This window comes from Mastigoproctus giganteus, chromosome 7 (assembly GCF_048544385.1).
Source record: "Mastigoproctus giganteus isolate SK-2022 chromosome 7, ASM4854438v1, whole genome shotgun sequence".
Lineage (NCBI taxonomy): Eukaryota > Metazoa > Arthropoda > Arachnida > Uropygi > Thelyphonidae > Mastigoproctus > Mastigoproctus giganteus.
In genome coordinates this window covers 147,230,356-147,256,212 of record NC_143581.1, presented here as the reverse complement: position 1 = coordinate 147,256,212, position 25,857 = coordinate 147,230,356, and the positions used below count along the sequence as shown (strand labels likewise).

Here is a 25,857-nt window from a genome sequence, read left to right as displayed (position 1 = left end):
CGTTTATGGAAATTCCGACTTACGTAGAGTGTTCCGCAGAATGCAACCCTTACATAAGTCGAGGAGTGGCTGTACATGGGTTGTGTTATAGTAACTAAGAGTAAAAACAGGTGCATATATACTTGCTTTGTTTGTTATTTGGTTTTTAGGAGCATTAGCAACTAAGGCCATATTGTTCCAGGGATATGCGGTGGTCATTCCCTGACCTTTCCGCACCCTCCGTATTTGGTGGTCACGGGCTCGAACCCCGGTCTAATCAAGAAGCATGTGCTGTGCACTGCTGCTCCTGCCTGCCTGGCTATGGAGGCGCCTATGTATACTTGCATGTACACCAATGGTAGGAGTATAATAAATAAATTAGATGAATTTTAAGTGCTGGTCAAGACATCAAAAGAGGTTATTGTTGGTATATCGGGGATGTGGTGTCACTGATAGTAAGGAATGCAGAATTTGAAACTGGGGAGTACAATGTGTACAGAAAGGACAGAACAGACAGGATTGGAAGGGAAGAAGGGTTATGCTGTTAGCTAGGAAACATATAAAATCTAAGGAAGTGCATCCAGCTGACACTGGGACCAGTGCAGTGTTGAGTCAGTTCAGTGTAACAAAAGCACTAGGAAAGCAAAAAATGAGTAGGAATGAGTATAGGTCTAACGACTCTGATGAGTACAACGAATCATAATGTCTTATAATGGCAGACTTTAACTTTCCAGATATTAAGTGGAACTTGTGGATTGGTCATCTGCACACTAGCAAGACTTTTGTGGATTTATTGGATGATTATTTTCTGCAGCAACATGTTCAAGAGGCAACCAGAGGAAGTGATACTCTTGATCTGATTATCAGAAGTCATTATTCGTGATTTAAGAATCTGCAAATAAAGGAACCACTAGGGGACAGTGATCACAGTGTACTGAAGTGGGATTTCTTCAAAGATGTTCCCCAGGAGAAAAATGCAGGCTATACTTATAAAGGGAATGCTTAATGCATGAAGAGCACCAACTACCAAGCTTAACAATAATCTTATCAAGCATCTCAAAAATTAAATATCTTGGAATCATTGCTGATGCTAAGCTTAAACTTTACCCTCACTTGGTTCATCTTGCTGACAAAATCAAGAAATACATGGCAATGATTACTAGAATATCAAAAAATGTGACTAAGGAATAAAGCAATGCACCCTCTCCCTCATTTATAGAGCAGTCTTTCTGCAGGCAGTGTACTACAGTGCTGGATGTCGTACAATCGAGCTGTAACTGCTCGCAATAAACACAAATTGGATTAAATCCAGAGGTATATTCTCCTCGTCATCACAAGTGACTGTTGCACCATCAGCACACCTGCACTTCATGTCCTGGTGCCCTTCCTCTCCACCTAAAGGTTATTGGTAGGGCTTTCGCTACAGCCACAGGAAATCCCTTCTAGACACTCTTCTCGATTAAAGTCTCAACCTCAACAACAGCCGTACACAAGAGAAAGAAAACATTGCCACTCATCTCATCCATATATACGGCAATCTGAGTGGGATGCTTCTTCCAAAGGTGCTATTAAAAGATTCATACCTAATATTTCCATCACTTACTCCAGACCACCCCCTTGTTACTCAATGGGCCGCTACAGAACTTACCTCTGTATTATGGAACACGGCTCCCTGAATGCTAAGCAGGTCAACCAAGACCTTTCTGAGAAACCTTTCTATTTCTGTGGCTTCCAAGGTCTGGGAACATGTACTTTACAATTGCCATTTCTATCACCCACCAAGAAGCATCATGCTCATGCAACAACAATCTCTCCCTAACAGGAAAGAATGTCTTTTCATCACTGACAAAGACCACTTCAAACAGTTTTCGACCTTCGCTGTCAGGCAGTCATCTTCTACGGCCAAGAAAATGAACATAACTCTCACAGCACTGTCTTCCACTAGTGGAGACCATTTACTGCTGATACTGGTCTCCCAGTGTATGGGATCATAGCAGCTAGTGACCTCCCTGAGAGTGTTGGTTTGGCTCTGCAGGTAAATTTTTACTGATACTGGACATCCAGTATGGAATCTGCAGGCACCCTCTACTGAAAATACAAAATACTGTAACCCATTACATTCCATCATCTCTATAGCTGTGGTTGGGACAGATGCAGCTGACATCTTGTTACAGATCTGGGATGCCAAAATGGCACAGTCAAATACGGGATGCTCCCACCCTGTAGTTTTACTCTCATTCCCTAAACTGGTTGGGCTCCCAGACCAAAGAGTACTCCCCTCCTTCCCTTTCCCTCTCTACATTCATTCAGAGGATGCCTTCCTTCCCCATCCTTTCCTACTATTCCCTCACTCACTCTTCCCCAGGGGTCTCTCTGGTAAGCTCAGGCACAGCCAGGGTTTGCCCATCCAGACAACTTATCCCTACTACCAGGCCCAGCTCCCTACTACCAGGCCCAGCCCCCCCACGCCTAGTAGAGTAATCAGTGGTTGCTGTTATTATTTAGGAGCATTAGCAACTAAGGCCATATTGCTCTGGGGATATGCGGTCATTCTCTGACCTTTCCGCATCCTCCGTATTTGGTGGCTCACGGGCTCGAACCCCGGTCAAATCAAGAAATGTGCTACGCACTGCTGCTCCTGCCCACCTGGCTACAGAGGTGCCTGGTTGGTGGTTGCTTACAGAACACTAGGCTAAGAGGTCAGAGTAACAATACAACCCTACACTACATAAACTACAGGTTAATCACACAATCTGGCCCTTGCAGGTTATTGTATGTAACACAAGAGAACTAATAGCATAGTTAGAATTAACAGAGGCATATGATGCTGGAAATCAAGCTTATATGGCATCAGCCAAAAAAATAAAAAGTTCACCCATACATTCCCTCCAAAAGTTTGTCCAGACCTTACTTGAATTTATTTAAGCTATCAAACGTCAACAATGACAGATGAACGTTTGTTCATCACCCAACCGCTGGTTAGATATACATTTTTGCACATCTATTCTGCAACTGTTTTTCCTCAATGTCAATTAATGTCCCCTCAGGTGCATAACCTGAGTAGGAGGAAGAATCCATTCAAAGCTTTAAACACCCTCAATCCATTCAAAGATTTAAACACCTCAATCAAATCACTTTGCAGGTGCCTAGTCTCCAGATGCTGCGATTTGTTATCTGAAGTCTTTCTTGGTAAGAGTAACCCTTTGTTCCCCTCACCAATCTTGTTGCCCATTCTCTGTACTCGTTCCACCAGCTCTACATCTTTCATAAAATAAGGCATCCAGACCTGTATGCAGTACTCAAGGTGTGGCCTGACCGTTGCCTTAAACAAAGAGATAAATACCTCCTTAATCCTACTAGAAAAATTCCTGTATATCACTGACAAGGTCCCATGACCTGCTTGGGGTCCTGTCTGCACTGCTCAGAAAACTTCATATCTGATTGCACAATTACTCCCCCCCCCTCCAAGGTCTTTTTCGTTCTCCACTATCCTGAGTGGAGTAATGTACCAACTGTAGTAGACACAGTTGGTACATTACTCTGGGGTTACTGCTACCCATATGCAATACTTTGCATTTGTCAATGTTAAACTTCAGATGCCACCTCTCAGTCCATCTGCCAAACTTTTCTACATCCTGTTGCACTAGTGCACTGTCATTACTCTCATTGAGAACTCTGCCAACCTCTGTAATGTCTGCAAACTTAGATATTAAGCCTGATATACCTTCATCGAGGCCTCCGTAGCCAAGTGGTCAGGAGCGGGAGTGCAGTAGCACACGCTCTTTGAGTAGACCAGGGTTCAAGACCCTGACTGCTGAATACGGTCGATCTGTCAACCCGCACTGGACCAGCGTGGTAGATTATGGTCCATTTCCCTCACCATGAATTGTTGAGGAGGCTTCCATCCTGCAGTGGGTTGATAATGGCTGCACTTTACCTTTTTACCTTCATCGATATCATTGATAAATACACAAAACAACAATGGACTCATCACCAAACCGTGGGGAACTCCACTAATAACATTAGTTATTCTAATGTTATTAGTGGGGAACTCCACACTAACATTAGTCATGAAAACCAGTGTCCACTGATTACCACTCTGTCTTCTCCCTTTATCCATAGCAGCTATTTGCCCTTAATGCCATACTGCTCCAATTAGTACAGTAGTCTTCCATGTGCAACAATATCAAAAGCTTTTCTGAAATCCAAGTATATATTATATAAAAATTATTTTTTGCATCCTTTATGACCACATTATAGTATCCAATCAAATAAGTCAGACAAGACCTATCTGATTGGATACTATGCAAATAAACCCTTAACAAACGCTTCTTTAGCTATGCTTCTTTAGCCAGTGACTCCATTATTTTCCCCGGAACACAAGTTAAATTAAAAGGTCTATAGTTACCTGTGTCACCTTTGGAATCCCCTTTGTAAATTGGTAATACATTTGCACACCTCCAGTCCATGGGTACCTCCCATGAGTCCAATGAAGCTCTCATAATTATGGCTAAGGGTTTGCTTACTTCCTTTGCTGCCTCCTTTAATATAACTGGATAGATCCCGTCCACCCCAGGTGCCTCCCTTATGTTTAACTTCAACAATTTCTCCTCCAATTTGTTCTCAGTTATTACAAAATTATTTAGCTCCCTGTTACAGCGTGATAAGCTTCTGGCCTCCACTTCCCTACAGTATTCCTCATGTGTGAATGTAGATGTAAAATACTCATTCGGTTCTCATTTGACTGCTGATGATCTCGAGCAGGATTATCAACAATCAACGCTGCCTTTGCTTGCCTAACCTCCTTTGTTACTCAATTACAGACTAGCTTATATCTACCATAGGTTTCTGTGTTGCCTAATAATTTATATGCCTCACATGCATTTTCTTCTCTGCCACGTGTCTCATAGTTAATCTGACATCCATTTAGGTCTAAACCTTGAACCATATTTTTTAGTTGGTATGAAAACCCTAGTTGCTTCCAAGATTAATTCCTTGAATTAATCTTGGATGAAACCATCAGTGCCACTTGGCACTAAACACTACGTACTATTCCCAAACTTTCTTGGTTCACGGCACCCTTAGTGTCCCAGTAATTTTTTTCATGGCAACTCCTAGGCCAAAAGAAATACCTAATACAGTCAACCTTTTAATAATCCGATGCTCTCCGTGCACGTGTGTGTGTATGTGAGAGAGAGAGAGAGTACAGCAGACTCTCGATTAACTGGGACACTTCAAGACTCCAAATTAAAAAAAATCAACCAGAAATCATAAAATTCAAGTAATAACTAGAATAAGTATAAACAGATGTTTTGCAAGTCGTAAATAAGCGGCAAGAAGCACTGTTATAAATCGTCGTTGGGTACCTATTATCTTTAGTTTAGTTTGTTTAGTAAGTAGTGTCATAATGCAAATGTTTAGTTTGTTTTTGTAAGTTGCATCGATTGTTTCGTCGCACTGCAAAATGACAAATTTTGTTTCGTTATTTGTCAGGGATGGCGGTATTTTTTTTTTTTTTTTTTTTTTTGTTTAGAAATCACAAAAATCATGGGCAAACACAAGAGTTGTACTTTCAATAAAACAAAAACTTGAAGTTATTCAAAAGTTTGAAAACTGTACATCCGTTAAATCTCTATTGAACCATTATAATGTTGGTGACCAACCATACGCAACACTGTAAAAAATAAAGGGAAGCGTCGTATTGGACATGTGAGTAGTGCGTGGTAAGTTTTTTCGTTTTTTATCTATCGCCATATATTTTTTTACATAGGTTGCTGAACATTTTTCGATACAATAAGTCCAAGACTTACGTAGCTTCGGACTTATGTTACGTTAGACAGAATATGAGAAGCACTGAAAGGATCGGCATCAATGAAGTCAACAATAATAACCAAGGCTATGAAACACATATCAGTTTTTACAGTACAATAACATGCATTTTTTCTTCCTTTTATGTTTTCTTTTCTTATGTACCACTCCGGCTACTTTCACTGCTGTCCCCAGATAAGTTTTTAATTCAACTAATTAAAAATATATAACTATTTTTCTTCATTCTTCTGAAGATATGTGGTTTTTTTGTAATTTTGGCATATCAGGGATATAGTAGCAATATTATATCAGTCATTCCTGAGTTCGTAAAACTCAACTTACGTAAGAAGTCCTGTAACATACTCTTACGTATGTTGGGGACTTACTGTATTTTTGGATTAACCGGCGAATCAATTATCCAGGAATTTTTTTTTTTACCATCCATCCCGGAAAATCGAGTCTACTGTATATTAAAAAAATATATGTTATATGATAATTATTATAATAATAATATAATTATAAACAAAATTACAATTCATAATACAAATTACATATACTTTGTAATAATTTTATTCTTTATATAAACGTACTAAATAAACATCAAATAGAGATTACCACAAAGTTAAAAAGATATGGTACAATGGCTATCATACACCTTTTTATAATGAAATAAATATATAAATTTTAAAAATATAATAATAATAAGTTTAAGTACCTTAAACCCCAATTACATGGCGCCCCTGGAATGTTGTTGCAGCACCCCGGTTGAAAACCACTGTACTATCTCCATACCATCTTAAGGATGAATTTGAAGAACTGAGTCATCTTGATAAGTTTACATCAGTATCCATAACATCGGCACTTGGTTTTTGAGTTCTGGTTTCTTTTTGAATTCTTCAGTCTCTGATTTCATCTGATGGTTGTGGATTTTTTGTGCAGTAATCATTGCATGTATGACATGTTTCTGGGAAGTTATTTCTTTTGGTGAGAGAGTAGCAATTATGCCCAGTCAAAAGATATTGAAGTATTAGGAGGCAATGAGCAGTCAGTTTAAGTTGATACAGAATACATTTAATAAGGCAAAGGACTTGGGAGTAATTGTATCATCTGCATTAATCTTTCAAATGGTGAAGCCAAGCTGTTCATGCACATCCTTGGCAGAATCCCATGAGCTGAACAACTCATGGAGTGCTGCAGTGATGTACATGAACTTCATCAGCAGGGATAAGGAAGTAACTATCTCATGCAGATGCATCATAATCATTAGAGCAATGGTCAGGACACATCTGAAATACTGGTTACAACTTTGGAAATTTCATTTTGGAAATGACATAAATCAGTTGGAAAGGGTGCAGAGAAGGGCACCAAGATTAGTTACAGCATAAAACCATAAAGTCCTCAACTAAGAATGATTAACTTGTCAATGATATGAAAGAAAAAAAGAAAAAAAAAACATGAAAATTGTTCCCATCAGGCAGAATTTGAACCTAGATGTCAAATTTATACAGGCTGTGGAAAAATAGCAATTGTATTGTTGCTTAAGATGTCAGACCTTAGTATTTAAAAATGTCCCCTAGTCAAAGGCTGTAGCTAGATGTTTCCCCTCAGTACTAGCTATGAGTGCCACTACCTAAGAGGGAATAAATGTGGTCGGGTCACATCTTGAATACTGCTTACAGATCTGAAGAACCATGAATGTAGAGCAGCTGGAATGAGTACAGAGAAAAGCAAGAAGACTGGTGAGGGGAACAAAGCGGTGCTCTAACCAAGTAAGGTTTCAGATTTACAAATCGCAGCATCTGGAGACTAGGCACCTGCAAAGTGATCTGATTGAGGTGTTTAAAGCTTTGAATGGATTGAGCAAGCACAATGCTGATGAGATTCTTTTTCTTAGTCAAACAGAATATGAGGGGACATAAATTCAAACTGAGGAAAGACAGTTACAGACAGACATGCGGAAGTTTGCCTTCAGCCAGCAAGTGGTTAACAGCTTAAATCAAGGAAGAACTAGGCAAATTACTAGAGGGAATGGATTGGTGAAATGGGAAGTGCCTTTTCTTTTTTTTTTTTTTTTTGCCATTACTAATGCTAAATAACAGAATTTGACAAAAAGGAATACAAACACTAACTATTCAGAACTATAATTTTGAACAAACAACATCTCAAAAATACAAATAAACTCAAAAGAAAAGCATATGCTGCATGAGTTCAATTGACAACATAAAATTCTGTCATATTTATATTAAAAGGCAAACTTTATTTTTTAATGATAATAAAAAGATTATATCATATAACAAAAATCTTTACTTACAGTGCCGACTCCTGAAGTGGATAAAGCTGAAGGCATGCAAGTATTTCCTCTTCATAAAGTAAATCAATTAATTTAAAATTGGACATGTTTTTCCACTTTTTCCGGAATAAGTAATAATTAGCTATTGATGAAAATGGTAATAGAAGGCCATTTAACACCTCTTGTTTATATATTTCATTTAAATCTATTTCAGAAGTATTAGTAACTATATTTCTTTTCTTGATTTCATTCTGTTTATTTAATCCTGATCCTGTTATTGCTTGAGTAATGAAATTTACTTGTACTACAGCTTGTAATGGCATCACTCCACCAGATATTTTCTGCAGTGCATCATTTACTTTGTACATAGCACATAAATCTGTAGTCTAGAAATAAAAATTTAAGACAAAATATAGACATTCTTTTTTAACTGTAACAGAAATTCATTACTTTACATGAGGTTAATAGAATACTTAAATATCAAATATTTATTTGAAAATAAATTCAAATTTTAAAAATTATATTTTTAACATTTTTTAAAATATTTGTAGAAGTTATGCTAATAAAAGGTTGGCGGGGTGGTTAATGGCAGTAATGATAGTATGCTACTGCAAAAAGGACCTAGAAATGTTAGGCAGATGGGCTTAGAAATGGCAATTGAAGTTTAACATTGACATATGCAAAGTACTGCATATGAGTAGCAGTAACCTCAGAGTAACATACTAGCTGTATAGTACTACATTCTGGGCAGTGGAAAATGCAAAAAGACCTGGGGCTAATTTTTATTATTATCAATTTATTTCTCCATTTTTCTAGTTGCTGGGGTAACCAGCTGTTTCAGATTGAGTTGCAAAATAAGAGAATCAATATTTCTTTTTGCTTCTGTGTGTTTTGGTATTTGGCATGTTGAAGTCTCCTAACTGGATTGTATCTATAGGTGGATTGAGGTTAACGGTAAGCAAAGCAAAGAGCTCATTTCTCAAACCCCTGGTGTGCTCAGGAAGCAGATAAATAAGATTAATAAAGCAGATAAATAAGACAGACAAACGGCCTCCGTAGCCGAGTGGGCAGGATCGGGAGTGCAATAGCACATGCTCTTTGAGTAGACCGGGGTTCAAGCCCCTGACTGCTGAATACGGTCAATCTGCCAACCCGCACTGGACCAGTGTGGCAGATTATGGTCCATTTCCCTCAGCATGAGTTGTTGAGGAGGCTTCCATCCTGCAGCGGGTTGATAATGGCTGCACTTTACTTTTTTAAGACAGATTTGCAATTTAAATTTCCCATTGATGAAGTTGGCATAGGTGGCTTCAAAATTATCCAAGCTGGAGAGGTGTTCTTTTGTAGACTGATATTCACCTTTACACAGGATTATGGTTCCTCCACCCATTTTTTAACTTCTCAAAAGAAAGCCCCTGTCAACCATCTACCAAGCAGTTTCATACCTGCCATCTCCAATGGATCCGGTTCATGGTTTAACCAGCATGGCCATAGTTAGGAACAGGAATAAATTAGAAACTATACAAACAACAATACTTCTCACAAATCTCAAAACATGCTGCACTGTGAGCAAACCAGCATTGCAGGTGTTGGCTGGAGTTCTCCCATTGTACCTAGATATAGTTCATAGAGGACTTTACTACAGACTCTGGAAAGGCATACCCACAGAATTTCTGGGAATAGCTTTAGACACAGTCAATACCATTAAAGCTGAAAGGAAAAGAATTGCCACAAAACTCTGTGAGATATTTCAAAACGATTGGGAGCAGGAAACCTAAGGTGCAGTTACCAAAGGGTTTCTACCACAGGTGGGGTTAGCCTAAAGCCATCAAAGTGGTATGCCCCTGGACTATACACCACTTATATCCTATCCGGTCACGGCTCCCTAAAGGCAAAACTTAATTCCTTAGGTCTGACTAAAGACCCAATCTGTGCCTATGGTGAGAATGAAGACTGGGTCATATTCTATATGAATATACAATTTATGACATAACAAAGAACACGACTAATAGCAGAAATTGGCCCCCTCCCCAGGGGACGAGAACACTTATATTAGAAGAAAACATATACAAAGCTTTTGTTAAGTCTACTGAGAAAATATTTGAAATAAGAAGGAACCTGCAAAGACAAGTCATACGGCCTCCCGCACACCGAAACAATAATCATTAGTTAAAGCTGCTCTCCTCCCCTGCAAGACTACAGGGGAGGGAGAGGTACATGCAGTCAGGGATGTACCTCACATAAAAAACAATAGTAAGCTGAGGTTTCTGGGGAATGCAATGCTGAGAAAAAGGTTGCATGAGTGATGTGAATGAAGTAAATGATTGGATGAGATAGAATGTAAGCTGTATGACTGGACTGAGGTTGAATGGATGTGATAAGGGTCTGAACCCAATGGGTAACAGTAGTTGTGGTGAAAGGGAATGGCTGAGTGTTATGGTGAATGGAAACAACTGATATTGAGTGAATGTGGGTTTTGACAGGATTGTGTAAAAGAATACATACCTTGTATACAGTTCATGAATATATAATTAATTACATATACTTTAATAGATTTTAAGCCTTACCAACCTCAGTCTTTTCATAACACTAACACTAAATCAAGGAGTTAAATATAATGTACTAAAGTAAATATAAACTACTAATGTAAATAAAAAGGCAAATAACAAATATAAAAGAATACATTTAAATCTGTGTGCATAAATTAACTGTAGAAAGTTAAAAATATCAGCCATACTGTCTCTGTCGTCTAAAACTGGCTGAGTGTAAATGGTTCGGCCAGATTATTAGAAGCCGTGCATCTCTAAACACAGGACATTTGATAAAAACAAGAGGAATGGATAAAATAGTTTCGCACTTCAGTGGCGCTGAGCGAGGACAACTTCTTCCCCTCAGACCCTATGCAGGAAATCAGAATACTGGGCTCAGTGTATGTAAAGAGTTACTGGTAGATAGATAGTGGCATGATAGCATTCACCCACATCTTCAGAGAAGGTCACAAAATGGAAGCTGGTCGTGCCAAAGTGGAAGGAGTTGAATTGGTAATTTGGCAGCATTGTCTACTGTAGTTCATTTAGCAACCCTTTAGATTCAAAAACCAAAGAATCAGTTGGCAGTTCATCGGGTATTATACAGATTTTCCCATCATGCAGGCAGACATGGGATTGTCGGAGGTAAAACAGATCCAAGATTCCCTTTGGCTCTCACACTGGATTTGATATCTCAACAAAAAACAAAAACTTGTAAAAAAAAAGTGGCCAAGTTTTTTTGCATACTTTGGAAAAACCTCCACTGTGAAAAGGTCTGAGATCAAACAGTAATGCCAAATTCATCATAACCTCAGCCATGAAAAACTTTTTTATACACTTATCAGATTCACCACATTTAAATTACAGTTCGTTTCAGGTTCATAAGGTGGTGAATCTGCCTTACTAGGCAGATTCACCACCTTATGAACTACCTTAGTTGACTAGTTGAACCACCTTAGTTGACTAGATTAAAAGTATGGCAAACTTTTAATCTAGTCAACCAATAGTTCAAACCTGGCATAACTTTTTCATCTCAATGCTTTTCGTGGTTGAGCTTATAACAAACTTGAAAACTTTTCGATATCAATGCTTTCATGGCTAAAGTTATGATGAATCTGGCATCAGTGTTTGATGTCAAACCTTTTCACAGTGGAGGTTTCTGCAAAGCTTGCAAAAGAACTTGGCTCACAAGTTTTTGTTTTTTTATTGAGATATCAACAATTTTTTTGTAGAGTTATTAAACATTCAACACATTAACATTATATTATATTGTCAAATATAATACATTATACTGCCAAATAACAATAAGCTCAATACCATTTCTTCTCTAGGCCATGCAAACTAATGATCCGCATCTAAACAGTAGCAGTCACACGCAGAGTTACATATAGCAAATAACGGTCTGAAAAGTAACTGCCATTGTTTAAACATGCTAGATGCAAAGTATTAATCTGTATTAATTAAAAATCTATTAATTAAAATAAATTCATCTGTATTAATTAAAAACTATCACTTGTGCACACAGCCCCTAAATAACTTGTCACAGTTTTATGAATTTTGTCATTACCAGGAAAGACTATCCTGTTGAAAAAAAAGTTGCGAGTTAGGGTTAAATTTGAAAGTGTCTGCAATCCTGCCCAGATACACTAGGCGGGAGTATACGATGACAGCCTTGTAAATCCAGCCCTGGAGATATTATGCAATGCTCGTGGGGTAGAATTTTTCAGTGTGGTCTATGCTTGCTAACAGGAGAGACTACTTCTACAGGAATTGAATACACAAACAGCAAGGTTGCAAGAATATTTGCTGAGACTATCAGGGAAGCAGCAGGTAGATTGGAAAACTGCTAGTCTGCGGGGTGGGGGGAGACAGACTAATAGATTAACAATATCTGCAGAGAGGTGTAATTTATTCTTGCATTGCTTCTATTGGAATGAGCAGCAGCCTTGAAAACAAGACACTAAGTAATTCAAGAACTGCTGGGAGTCATCATGAAATAAGTAAATATGTGGGCTGTGTGAGGTAACTAAGAGTAAGAATAGGTACATAAATCCTTGCATATACACTAATGCTAGGATTATAGTAAATAAATTTGAAGTGCTGGTCAAGACATAAAAGGCAGATATTGTTGGGATATCAGAGACATGGTATCACACAGATATAAGGACTGCAGAATTGGAATTTGGGGAGTACAATATGTATAGAAAGGATAGATGGGATAGGAAGGGAGGAGGGATTATGCTGTTAGTTAAGAAGCACATAAAATCTAAGGAAGTGCATCCAGTTGACATGGGTGGACGGGGCAATGTTCATTTTTTTTTTCCATTTATTAATACACACAGTTTACATACATTCATATATATACAAAACTTACATAGATTTATATACAATTATATATACATTTCCATCATACAGGGCGTGTGTGTGTGTGTGTGTGTGTGTGTGTGTGTGTGTGTGTGTGTGTGTGTGTGTGTGTGTGTGTGTGTGTGTGTGTGTGTGTGTGTGTGTGTGTGTTGTGTCATGGTGGCTATAAGGCAGTAGCCCATCTCCACCTTTGTCCTCTGTGTTGGTGTAGAAACACTAGGCCACTTTGCCACCAGGGAGCAGCGAACATCTGGGAAGCTGCCGCCTGGTGCCGTGTCCCCAGGCAAGATGAAACCAGCCTGGGTTTACTGACCTATATGTGCCTATGTGCACAAATTCCTGCACCCACCAGAGGTAGTGCAATACCGGTGGGTGCAGTGCAACGTTCAGGCAATTTGGTGTCACATAAGCACTGAGAAAGCAGCCTGCAGAATAGAAGTGCATAAGTTTGCCTTTAGCCAACAGGTGGTTCATTGTTGGAACAAACATCTGTTATTGTGGAAGTTCACAATTCAAATGAATTCAAGGAAAAACTAAACAAAATATTGGAAGGAATGAGTAAATAAAATAGGATGTGTCTTTTTTCTTTTTATTTTTTTCTGATGCTATATAACCTTGCTTTCTTGCATCATTTAACACTGCTATTAGCAAAAATGAGTAGGAGTGTTATGGGCCTAATGACTCCAATGAGTACAATTAGCAGCTATACAGAAAAATAGTGGACCAGTAAATCAGCATGTCTTATGATAGGGGATTTTAACTTTTCAGATACTGATCGGAACATGTGGGTTGGCAAATCACAGAATAGCAAGACTTCTGTGGATTTATTGGATGGCTGTTTTCTACAGCAATGTGTTAGAGATGCAAAAAGAGGAAGCAATGCTCTTGATCTGTTTATCAGCAGTGATTATTGATGTGTTAAGAATCAGCAGATAAAAGAACTACTAGGTAGAAGTGATTACTTTAGCATTAGTAGAGGCATATGATGCAAGAAAGCAAGCTTATTCAGCATCAGCCAAAAAAAAAAAAAAAAAAAAAAACAACCACTACTCCCATTTCACCCCTCCATTTGTTCGAAATACCTGTCCAGCTGAGCCTTAAATTTGTTTAGGCTATCAACTTCAACAACAAGCGATGGAAGTCTATTCCACAAACCAACTGCCCGCTGGCTAAAGGCAAATTTCCGCACATCTATCCGACATCCGTCCTTCCTCAATTTGAATTTATGCCCTCTCAGGTGATTATTCTGAGCAAGAGGAAGAATCCCATCGGCATTGAGCATGCTCAAGCCATTCAAAGCCTTATACACCTCTATCAGATCACCTCGCCGATGCCTAGTCTCCAGGCTCTGTAGTTTGCAAAACTTAAGCCTTTCTTCGTAAGAGCAACCCTTTGTTCCATTCACTAATCTTGTTGCCCTTCTCTGTACTCGTTCCAGCAGCTCTACATCCTTCTTGAAATGAGGCCTCCAGACCTGTATACAGTACTCAAGGTGTGGCCTGACCAATGCCTTATACAAGGGAATAATCACATCCCTGTCCCTGCTAGAAAAATTCCTGTATATCATTGACAAGACACCATGAGCTACTCTTGCAGCTCGTCTGCACTGCTCAGAGAACTTCATATCTACCTGCACAATTACCCCCAGGTCCTTTTCATTCTCTACCACTGTCAGCGTAGTACCACAGAGTTGATACGTTGATCTGGGGTTACTGTTTCCCGTATGTAGTACTTTACATTTGTCAATGTTAAACTTCATTTGCCACCTCTCAGCCCATCTGCTCAACCTTTCCAGATCCTGTTGCAGCAGCATAGTATCAGTAGTGTCCTTAACAACCCTGCCAACATTTGTATCGTCTGCAAACTTGGACATTAAGCCTGATACACCATCATCAATATCATTTATAAATACAGAAAACAACAATGGACCCAACACTGAACCCTGAGGAACTCCACTAATAACATTAGTCCACGTTGAGCAGTGTCCATTGATTACCACTCTCTGTCTTCTGCCACTCAACCATCCCTTTATCCATAGCAGCAATTTGCCTCCAATGCCACACTTCTCCAATTTGTGCAGCAGTCTTCCATGCGCAACAGTATCAAAAGCCTTTCTAAGATCCAAATATATAATATCAAAGTTATTCCCTGCATCCAGTTCTTTTGTGACTACATCATAGTATCCAATCAAATTGGTCAGACAAGACCTGCCCTTAACAAACCCATGCTGTGTCTGAGCTATAACTGAATTCTTGTCCAGATGATCCTGCAGTGCTTCTTTAACCAGTGCCAACATTAATTTTCCTGGAACCGAAGTTAAACTAACAGGTCCATAATTACTTGTGTCAGCCTTTGTGAATTGGGGTTACATTTGCACATCTCCAGTCCATGGGTACCCCCCCTGAGTACAAAGAAGCTCTCATAATTATGGCTAGGGGTTTGCTTACTTCCTTTGCTGCCTCCTTTAATATAACTGGATAGATCCCATCCACCCCGGGTGCCTTTTTTATGTTTACCCTCAACAATTTCTCCTCCACTTTCCTCTCAGTTATTAGAAAATCATCTAGCTCACTGCCAATGTTTACTTCACCTACGACATTCCCCTTCCTGAATAACTCCTCATGTGTGAATGTAGATGCAAAATACTCGTTTAGATTGTTAGCCACCTGAGCTGGATCCTCAACTGTTGAACCATCAACATCCAGTGGACCAATCTGATTCATCCCTTTCCTTCTTGAGTTCAAATAGGTAAAGAACTCTTTTCTGTTTTTCTTTGCATCCTTTGCCAAGGATTTCTCATAATCTGCCTTTGCCTGCCTAATCTCCTTTGTGACTTGGTTACAGACCAACTTATATCTATCATAGGCTTCCATGTCACCCATTAATTTGTATGTATCCCATGCATTTTTCTTCTCTGCCATATGTCTCATTAGTTCATCTGACAACCATTTAGGCCTGAACCTTGCACAATATTTCTTGGTTGGTATGTAAAGCCTGGTAGCTTCCAAGATTAGTTCCTTGAATGCTTCCCATTTTGAATTTGCTGTTGGTAACATCATCAGTTGGTCCCACTGTATAGAATTTAAATACTGTCTCAGACCATCATAGTCGCCTTTACAAAAGCAAAAACCCTTCCCTTTACCTCTGATGGTAGTTACCTCCTTGGGTAAATCCCACTTCAGCACACTGTGATCACTACCACCCAGTGGTTCCTTTATCTGCAGATTCCTAATGCATGAAGAATCACTACTGATAATCAGATCAAGAGTATTACTCCCTCTAGTTGCCTCCCGAACATGCTGGTGTAGAAAACAATCATCCAATAAATCCACAAAAGCCTTGCTAGTGTGTGAGTGACCAACCCCCAAATTCCAGTCAATATCTGGGAAATTAAAATCCCCCATTATAAGACTCTCTGATTTACTGGCCCATTCTATTTCCCTGTACAGTATCTTATTATACTCATCAGAGTCATTAGGCCTATAGCACACTCCTACTCTCAATTTTGATTTACCTATGCTTATGTCACACCAAACTGACTCGACACTGCCCTGTCCATCGATGTCGACTGGCTTCACTTCCTTGGATTTTATGTGTTTTTTAACTAATAGCATAACCCCTCCTCCCTTCCTATCCTGTCTATCCTTTCTGTAGAAGTTGTACTCCCCAAATTCCAGTTCTGCATTCCTTATATCTGTGTGACACCACGTCTCTGATATCCCAACAATATCTGCCTTTGATGTTTTGAGTAATACCTCAAATTCATCAAATTTATTTACTAAACTCCTAGCATTGGTGTACACGCAAGTATACATGCACCTGTTTCTATTCTTAGCTACCCTAACACAACCCATGTGTTTACTTGTACCGCAATGACTTCCAGCAGTCTCTGAAATATCCTGCATCTTGTTTTTCAGGCTTCTGCTCATTCCAATAGAAGCAGTGCAAGAATCTCTTTCACCTCTGCCAGTGGCTACTGTTAATCCATTAGTTTTTGTCTCCCCCCAAGCTAGCAGTTTTCCGACCCACCTAACACTGCCTCGATAGCATCAGCAAATATTCTTGCACCCTTTCTATTTAAGTGTATCCCATCCCTGTAGAAGCAATCTCTCCTGTTAACAAGTACATTCCAGGCTGAAAAAAATTCTACCCCTTGAGCCTTGCACAATCTTTCCAGGGCCGAATTGATCGACAAGGCTCTCATCATATACTCCCTCCTATCGTGTCTGGGCAGAATTGCAGACACTTTCCAATTCAACCCTACTTCACGGCTTTTTTTCAACAGTGACCTGTACTTGTTAAGTAATTCCGCTGGTCTCCTACTCTTAATATCATTAGTGCCAACGTGTACAACTATCACCTTTTGTGCCCTTAAAAGATGATATCTGCTCTACAACGTCACTTAAAGATGTAAAAACCATCAAAGTTAAAGGGTGGGGTTTTTGCTTTCATAAAGGTGGCTGCAGTGGTCTCAAACACTAAATTCTATACAGTGGGACCATCAGCAAATTCAAAATGGAAAGCATCCAAAGAATTAATCATAGATGCTACTAGGCTTTTCATACCAACTAAAAAATACTCTTAAAGGTATAGGCAAAAGAAGGAAAGTGCATGGGATGATTATAAATTATCAGGGAACAGAGAAGCCTATGGAAGATATAAACTATTCTATAATCGAGTCACAAAGGAAGTCAGGCAAACGAAGGCAGATTATGAGAAATTTTCGGCAAAGATATATAGAAAAATATATTCGGCAAATTTTCGGCAAAGATATATATGTAAACTCTAGAAGGAAGGGGATGAACCAAATTGGTTCAACTGCTAATGATACTAGTGAGGTTGCTGACACACAATGTATATTTTACATCTGCATTCACATGAGGAATTTTTTATGGCAGGAATGCAAGAAGTTTATCAAGCTCTAACAGGGAGCTAAATGATTTTGTAATAACTGAATGGAAAGTGGAAGAGAAATTGTTGAATTGAAGAGAAATCTTTTTTACAATAGTGTGCTGTGTTACTTTAATTATGTGTTTAAAGTGCATTGGGTTTAAATGGTAGAAGTGAGAAATGTAACTGTAACCAGTCTTGTGTTTGTAATGAAATCATCTTAATTAACTTGTACTTGTCATATGCATTTATATTACAAAAACTACACATGCTAGAAATAAAAGATCATATTTGGAATAAGCACACAAAACTGTTTTAGAAAAGTGTTTATATTTTTGATGAAAAAAAAAATATATATACAGGGTGTTTCAGTTAAACGTTTCAGAACTTCTAAGAGGGGTAGGGTACATCCTGACAACTCGAAATCATATAGCAATGTGGGGTCGGAAATGCTTTCCTGAAGCGGTGTTGTACACAGAAGCACCATTAAAAGAAAAGAGACCGTAAGTGAGAAATCGTTTTAATAATACATGAAAAGAAGCAAAAGGTACATGGATTAAAGTAAGTGTTCGAAGTTTCTTCAACCTCGTATTGCTTTCGCACAGTGGTACCTTGGAAAATGTGCTACAAATCCCCTTTTTCCTGCTGAAGTGTTGTTTTCCGATGAGGCATCCTTCACAAGGGAAGGAATTTTCAACACGCATAACGACCATATCTGGGCGGTCGAGAACCCGCATGCAATACGACGTTGTGCAGCACAGATTCGATTTTCGGTCAATGTATGGGCCGGTATTATGGAAGATCACCTCATCGGACCTTACCTGTTACCGTGTCGTCTAACCGGACCTATCTACTTGATCTTTCTGCAGCAAGTATTGCCACAACTTTGAGATGAACAGATTTCTGCATCAACGCAACAGACAATGTGGTTCCAACACGATGGAGCACCTGCCCATTATAGCGGAGATGTTCGTAACTACCTGGATGTCACATTTGGTCAACAGTGGATCGGACGTGGTGGTCCCATGCGTTGGCCTGCTCGGTCACCCGACCTATCATGTCTTGATTTTTATTTCTGGGGTCATAGTTTATGACACCCCTGTTGACAATGCTGAGGAGCTGGTTGCAAGAATCGCAGTAGCTGCCGAAGAAATTCGAAATTCGCCTGGAGTATTCCAGAATGTTCGGATGTCCATGCGTCGGAGATGTGAGGCGTGCATTGTAGCCCGTGGAAGAAACTTCGAACACTTACTTTAATCCATGTACCTTTTGCTTCTTTTCATGTATTATTAAAACGATTTCTCACTTACGGTCTCTTTTCTTTTTATGGTGCTTCTGTGTACAACACCACTTCAGGAAAGCATTTCCGACCCCACATTGCTATATGATTTCGAGTTGTCAGGATGTACCCTACCCCTCTTAGAAGTTCTGAAACGTTTAACTGAAACACCCTGTATATATATTTTGTTTACTAGTCGAAACCTTCAAATTTATTCAAACTACCCATTTTAAATTGGTACAGCTTCTATCAACCATCTGGAAGAGCCAGCTGAAAAGCAATCACAAATCCAAAATTTCTCCCCCAAAATGATTTCATAATCCCCCTCCCTGAAAGAGTACATAACATGATGATTATCCAGGAAATTGCATTAAATTTCACGCGATCATCAATTTGAGAGCAGCCTATTTAAATTGGGTTAACTCCAGCTGATATTCTTAGTTAAAATTTTCATGTCAAAGAACCTATGTTAACATGGTTAAAATATTTTAATTCAGGGAGGCCAATCGTCCCGATATAGCTGGGATTTTCCCGATTTAGAACTTAAAGTCCCACTTCTCAATAGTACCATCGTTTGTCCCAATAAGAGAGGAAAAACCTGTTGATTTATTGATTTTATATATTTTTAATTAATTCTTATTGGAATCTAACGGATGTGTTAAAAATTAAAGGAATGTGTTAAAAATTCCTGCACCTCATTAAAGACTTCACCATCTCCGAAGACCAAGACATGACCTCCTTTGACGTAGTCTCCTTATTTACCTCTGTTCCAGTACAGCAATCCATTACCTGTGCTAAACAACTTTTGGATAATGATACCACCTTATCTGACAGAACCTCGCTCTCAATGGAGGATATTTGTGCTTCCCTCAATCTGTTTGACCGGCAGCATGGTCACGTTCAACAACTCTCTATTTCGCCAGATTCACAGCACAGCTATGGGTGCCTCGTTCAGTTAGGTCATAGCAAACATTGCAATGGAGGAGCTGGAAAGCCGCATATTTCCAAACTCACCCTTCCCCATCACCCTCTAGGTGCCGGTACATAGACGACATTTTCTCAATCATCCCCCAGGGTTCAGAAACCCAACTACTAGAGCACCTCAACTCCCTGTCAGTCTTCATTCAGTTTACCATTGAGCTCAGGGTGGCCATATTTTGAAAATTGGTAAGTGGGACAACTTGAAACTAGTATAGCATTTTTTCCTTCAAAAAGTAAAAGAAAAATATAAAATTACAATTAAAATACATTTTTTTTTAATCAATCAATCGATCATAGTATTTATTTGCTATATGATTGTTGTTTTTGCTGGAGTGATAATAAAGGAGGCACTTGGGAATAACAAGTGGGAGATTAAAATAGGAAAAAAGTACGTACAGGCTATTAAGTTTGCAGACGATCAGGCCATACTAGCAGGTTGCCCTGCTATGCTGCAAAAAAGGATCAAAAGACTAAATAAGGAAGCTCTGAAGTATGGAATGAAGATAAACATTATGAAAACTAAGGCAGTGATGATTGGTAAAAGGTTAATTCCCTTCCGAATTGAGATCGACGGATTAGAACAGGTAGAGCATTTTAGTTATCTGGAGCAGTTATTTGCACAGGACATTTCATGTCAAACTGAGATTTAATCCAGGATTGCAATGGCAAAACAATCTTTCAAGAATAAACTGTCCTTGATTACACAGAAGATGTCACAAGAAATTAGGAAGAAGATAATAAAGACATATATGTGGTCAGTGGCATTATATGAAGCAGAGACATGGATTCTAACAAAGAGAGACAAAATGAGACTTCAGGCCTTCGAGATGTGGTGCTGGTGCAGGATGGAAAAAATTAAATGGACTGAAAAAGTGTCAAATGTGGAAGTATTAAGACGTGTCCAAGAACAAAGGAAACTTTTATGTAGAATAAGATCAACTAGACTAAAATGGGTGGGCCATGTGATTCAACATGGTTGTTTGCTTCTGGATGCAACGGAAGGGACTTTGGAGGGAAAAAGCCCTAGGAGTAGATCAAAAAAGATCTTCATCAGGACGTTGCTGGATGAAGCAGGACTTCAAAACTTCGCGGAACTTAAACCAACAGCACAGGAGAGACAAAGATGGAAACAGCTCATCAGAGGAACTGACCAATCACTAGACTGAATTACTAATGATGAAGATAATTGTTGTTTTTGTCCTATATAAACTTATATTATTTATAACAGTTATTTTAAAAATAGCGAGGAAGACTATTTTTCCTTTATATAGTTTTCTTTAGATTTCGCTAGTTTTAAAATTTCTACTCCTTCTGAAGATTTTAAAAAGATTTTAAATTCTGAACAGGACATGTTATAGTTTTCTTTCACCATAAGTTCGGCTTCTAAATTTTCTAATAAAAGATGGTTTCTCTCTTTCTGCCAAGCAGTTTTCATTAAGCTGAAAACTCTTTCTGATGAAGCATTTGAATGTGGAATGCTTAATATGGAGCTTACAATTTGAGACAAATTATTTGCCTTTCGGAAATTTTGAGAAAAATTGCAGCCATTTTTTTTTATCAACATGCATTTTCTTTTTTTCATTACTCAGGCCTTTTATTACAAAATGCCTTTAGACTTAAAATTTCTTCGAAAAGTAAATCTAAGTTAACATTTCTGATGTTGAATATTTCTACTAATTCTCGAATTGTATTAAATGTTGGTGAATTAGATAATGTTAAATGTTGTAGTTTTTTAATTTATTGTCATTAAAATCAAACCACTTTTCTAGATATGTAATAGCTTTTGGATGAAAATTTGAAGCATCTAATTTGAATCGCTTAATTTCTTGATCATTAGCTCATTTTCTTAATTTGTTTTCAACTAATGTACCATAAAACTCTTCATTTTGTCTTTCCTTCAAGAATGTTCTTAAATTTTCCATTATATTATAAACATCAACGATTATTGCATTCACGCTTTGTAATTTCAACAAAGCCTTTTGAAAAATGGCTCCAACATTCGAAATGAATCCAAGATATGCAAGAGACAAAATGTCTTCAAAAAATTTTTGTAATAAATAAACAGTAGTCAAGTCTTGACTCATAAAATGACTTTACCGGTAGAAAATTTGAAATCATTCTCTCAACTGATGGTAAAAGTGACATCTATCAATTGGTATATGACCTAATAGTTTCAGTCCAATCAAAAAATAATTTTAATTCTGCACATATTTGTAGAAGATGAAAACTCATTATAAATTTTAATAACAATTGTTTCAATATCTATTTTCAAGTTGGTATTCCTTACACAGTCTGGTGATGTACTTTTAAAGTTCATTAGTAAAATAATAAGAGAAGTTTACCTCAATATATAGCTCTGAGAGTAGTACAGCTATGATTCATACTATCTAACTTTTAAAGTTCATATGTTGGTGAGTTTGTAGCAGGAAACAAAGGAAATAGAGGAGTGCCCAGTTTGTGTCTCTTCGGGAGCCCAATGAGAAGCTTTTCATTCACTCAGGAAGGGTGACACCATTGTGATCCTGCCCATTGACAGTGTAATTATGAGCAAGTCTGAATATTTACATAAGGCCCTCTCTTCTCCTACACAATAGCAATGTATATGAACCAGTACAGGACTCTCCCATCAAAGTTTTAGAGCAAATTAGAATCTCGTTCTATGAATGACAGGCAGACGGAAATTTCGAAAATAAGAGATGACCTCTTCAGTTGTGGCTACCCCACTCATATCCTAGACAAGTGCAACTTGCAGGCTTGTTAACTTGCTGCATGTCCCAATCTATCCCGGGTAAACGAAACCACTTCTACTTCCTACATCCTTTATTATCCAGTTTTTTAAGACCACCTTTCCAGAATCCTACGTGCCTATCATATAAAGTGCTTACAACTTCCAGGAAGAAAATTAGGATCACTTATCTCTAGGGTGAAAACACCTATCTGCTCCTTTTTACATAGCGGTTCTTTTTACATAGCCCTAATTGTGGTAGTTGTTACATTGAGGAAACTGCTAGAAGGCTCCAAGATTGCATCTCCAAACATGAGAGGGCCCTCTGATCTGTGGACTCTGGGCACTCCACAGTCACAAAACACTATTGGTCTGAACAACACGACCTCAACCCATGATGGAATTTCGAGATCGTTGACTAGTCACATAACTACCGTCAACGATCTTGGCTTGAAGCACTACATATAACCAGTTTCCGTAGTGTCTTAAATCACAACAGAGGTGTGTGCATGCACCCAATTATGGAGGCAGTTGTCTTAATGTGACGAATGTTGGCACTCGTCCGACATAGGTGCCCTACATTCTCAGCAGAAAGTGTCTGATTCTGCCCAATAACCCATTTGATGTTCCATCCATTTAATGTTCACCAACCTAATGCACACGCTTCACTTGTCTAACACATGACTACGCCCAGAATTATTTGATATTCCATTGTAACGTATTTGTTGTTGTTTGGTTTTCAGGAGCATTAGCAACTAAGGCCATATTGCTCCAGGGATATGCAGTGGTCATTCCCTGACCTTTCCGCATCCTCCATATTTGGTGGTGGGTGCCAGGCTTGAACCCCGGTCTAATCAAGAAGTATGCACCACACACTGATGCTCCTGCCCACCTGGCTACGGAGGCGCCATAATGTATTTGTATATTATAATGTTAGCTGATGAAGGGGCCCATCGTCCCGAAAGCTCCTGTTTGTTTATATTATTTGTATCCTACCTATTATATTTTAGCTCCTGCTCTTTCGGATGTGACAATATTCTTTATATATTATGGAACCTGAAGCAAAAGACCTTTTCCTAAAATTATTTTGGTTAATTTAACAATTCAATTTTTTTTGCAAACCTTGATTTATCCAACTTAAGTTAGTTATTAGCCCTTATAATTCAAATTTATTATTCTATCTTATATGCATTTATAGACTCCACTTGGACCTGACTTGATATGGTGTGGGTCCATAGTATCCAAAAAGAGCCGATTTAAATGGTTTATATGGATTTGAATTCAGGGTTAAAGTTTAGAACTGGGTGCACACTCCAGTCTATTCAATTAAATTGTGTTTTTTTTTTTAATAGACTAATATTCGGCTAGTGGAAAAAAGTTAGGTTAGTTTATGCCACTAATTCGAGATGGATTCAAGCAAAAAAATTGTGACCGTATACGATACCATACACTAAAGATTACAAACCCTGTTTTTTGCATGAATCTATCCTGAATTAGTGGCAATTAACTAACCTAATCTTCCTTCACTGGCGAATATTAGTCTATTAAAAAAATAATCCACAGTTCACTGGCACCACAGTTTAACTAAACAGACCAGAGGGCATATCCTGTTCTAAACTTAACCGAATTCTGAAACTGAATTCATTAATATATATTACTTTTTTGCATCACACAGATAAAGTGTCTTATTAATATATGTAATTTTATAATTACTTACCTCAGAGGTCTGAACACTCAAGACTGTTGTATCTACCCAAATAAGTGAAATTCTGGTTGACTGATGAAAACTGTGATAAAGTGATGTAGGCATTAACATTTCTAAAATGTCAATTCGATTAACTGGAGTTGTGTTACTTTCACAAAATACGTTAAGATCGTTGGTAGAATGCGGGCAATTCGCTATCAGAAACACAAAATTCATTTTGTTATCTACAAGTGTTTCTTTTTGTTTAACTCTTCTTCCTTTCCTATTTCTTCGTAATGGAGATGATATATCCGGCACATCCCAAAGGTAATTACCTAAAAGTTCAGTAAAGGCTCTTGTAAGCAACGAAGAAGGTGGGAGAGAAAGAACTGCCCTCGCTAAACTGTGATTAAATACCAATTTTTTCTCATTTCTGCGTATCACTTGCTGCTGTTGTAAACGGCAAACGGTTTCATTTATTCCATCGTCAAGTTTCCTGTAGTTTTCAGTATTCACCAGGCAATTAGGTGAACGATGTCGTTCATAATGAAGAGAGAGTTCATATTCAAAGCTTTCGAAATTTTCTGAATTAAGTTCCATAAACGGATATGTTTCCATTTGCTGGGAAATCAAGCCTTGGCTATTAAAAAACTTATATCCAAATCGCACGCTATTGAATTGACTTGTAAAGGAAGAAAGAAGCCTAAAACAAGCAAGCCTTATACTTCGTTTGGCATTTTCATAATTAGTATCCGATACAAAATCACCATTTAACTGAAAAGCACTCACATCCAGAAGAAATACTGCTTGTACTAACGACATCTTAAAAGACAAATAAATATACAAACGCACTGAAATTCATAATAAGGAAAGGTGACTCCCATTGAAAATTAAACTTTTACAAATAACCGTAATACAAACCTACCGCCAGTGAACGGTTAAAAAATAAACACACAGTCAATACCACAGAGTAGTAACATACTTCTCTGTAATCAACTCTGCACGACACAAGTGATCATAGCGCTACCTATATATTTTCAAATTTTCCTGTTATTCATTACTTATCAATTTTATAAGCCTTGGAAATAAATTTGAGTGATTTATTTGTTGTAGGGCAGAGGTTCCCAAACTTTCTAGGTTCACGGCGCCCTTAGTATCTCAGTAATTCTTTCACGGCGCCCTTAGTATCTCAGTAATTCTTTCACGGCACCCATAGACCAAAAGAAAAACCTAACAGTTCCGTTTATCCAAACAAATAAATAAGTAATGTTGAAACTGTGAGCTACCTCGAGCTAGTAGTTCGCGCGGTGTCCAACGGATGTTGAGTAT

At 38.3% G+C, this 25,857-nt stretch overlaps 1 protein-coding gene across 1 annotated transcript in view; it reads right to left on the bottom strand.

Annotated features, from left to right (window-relative positions):
- The window catches only part of LOC150083252 (treslin-like), a 265,502-nt gene extending 240,152 nt beyond the window's left edge, over positions 1–25,350 (bottom strand). The window contains exons 1-2 of the mRNA XM_090378450.1: positions 24,562–25,350; positions 8,099–8,463 (exon numbers count right to left, since the gene is read on the bottom strand). Coding sequence (XP_090234576.1) covers positions 8,099–8,463; positions 24,562–25,350 — 1,154 coding nt within the window. The remainder of the gene's footprint in view (positions 1–8,098; positions 8,464–24,561) is intronic.
- Between the last annotated feature and the right edge of the window lie 507 nt (positions 25,351–25,857).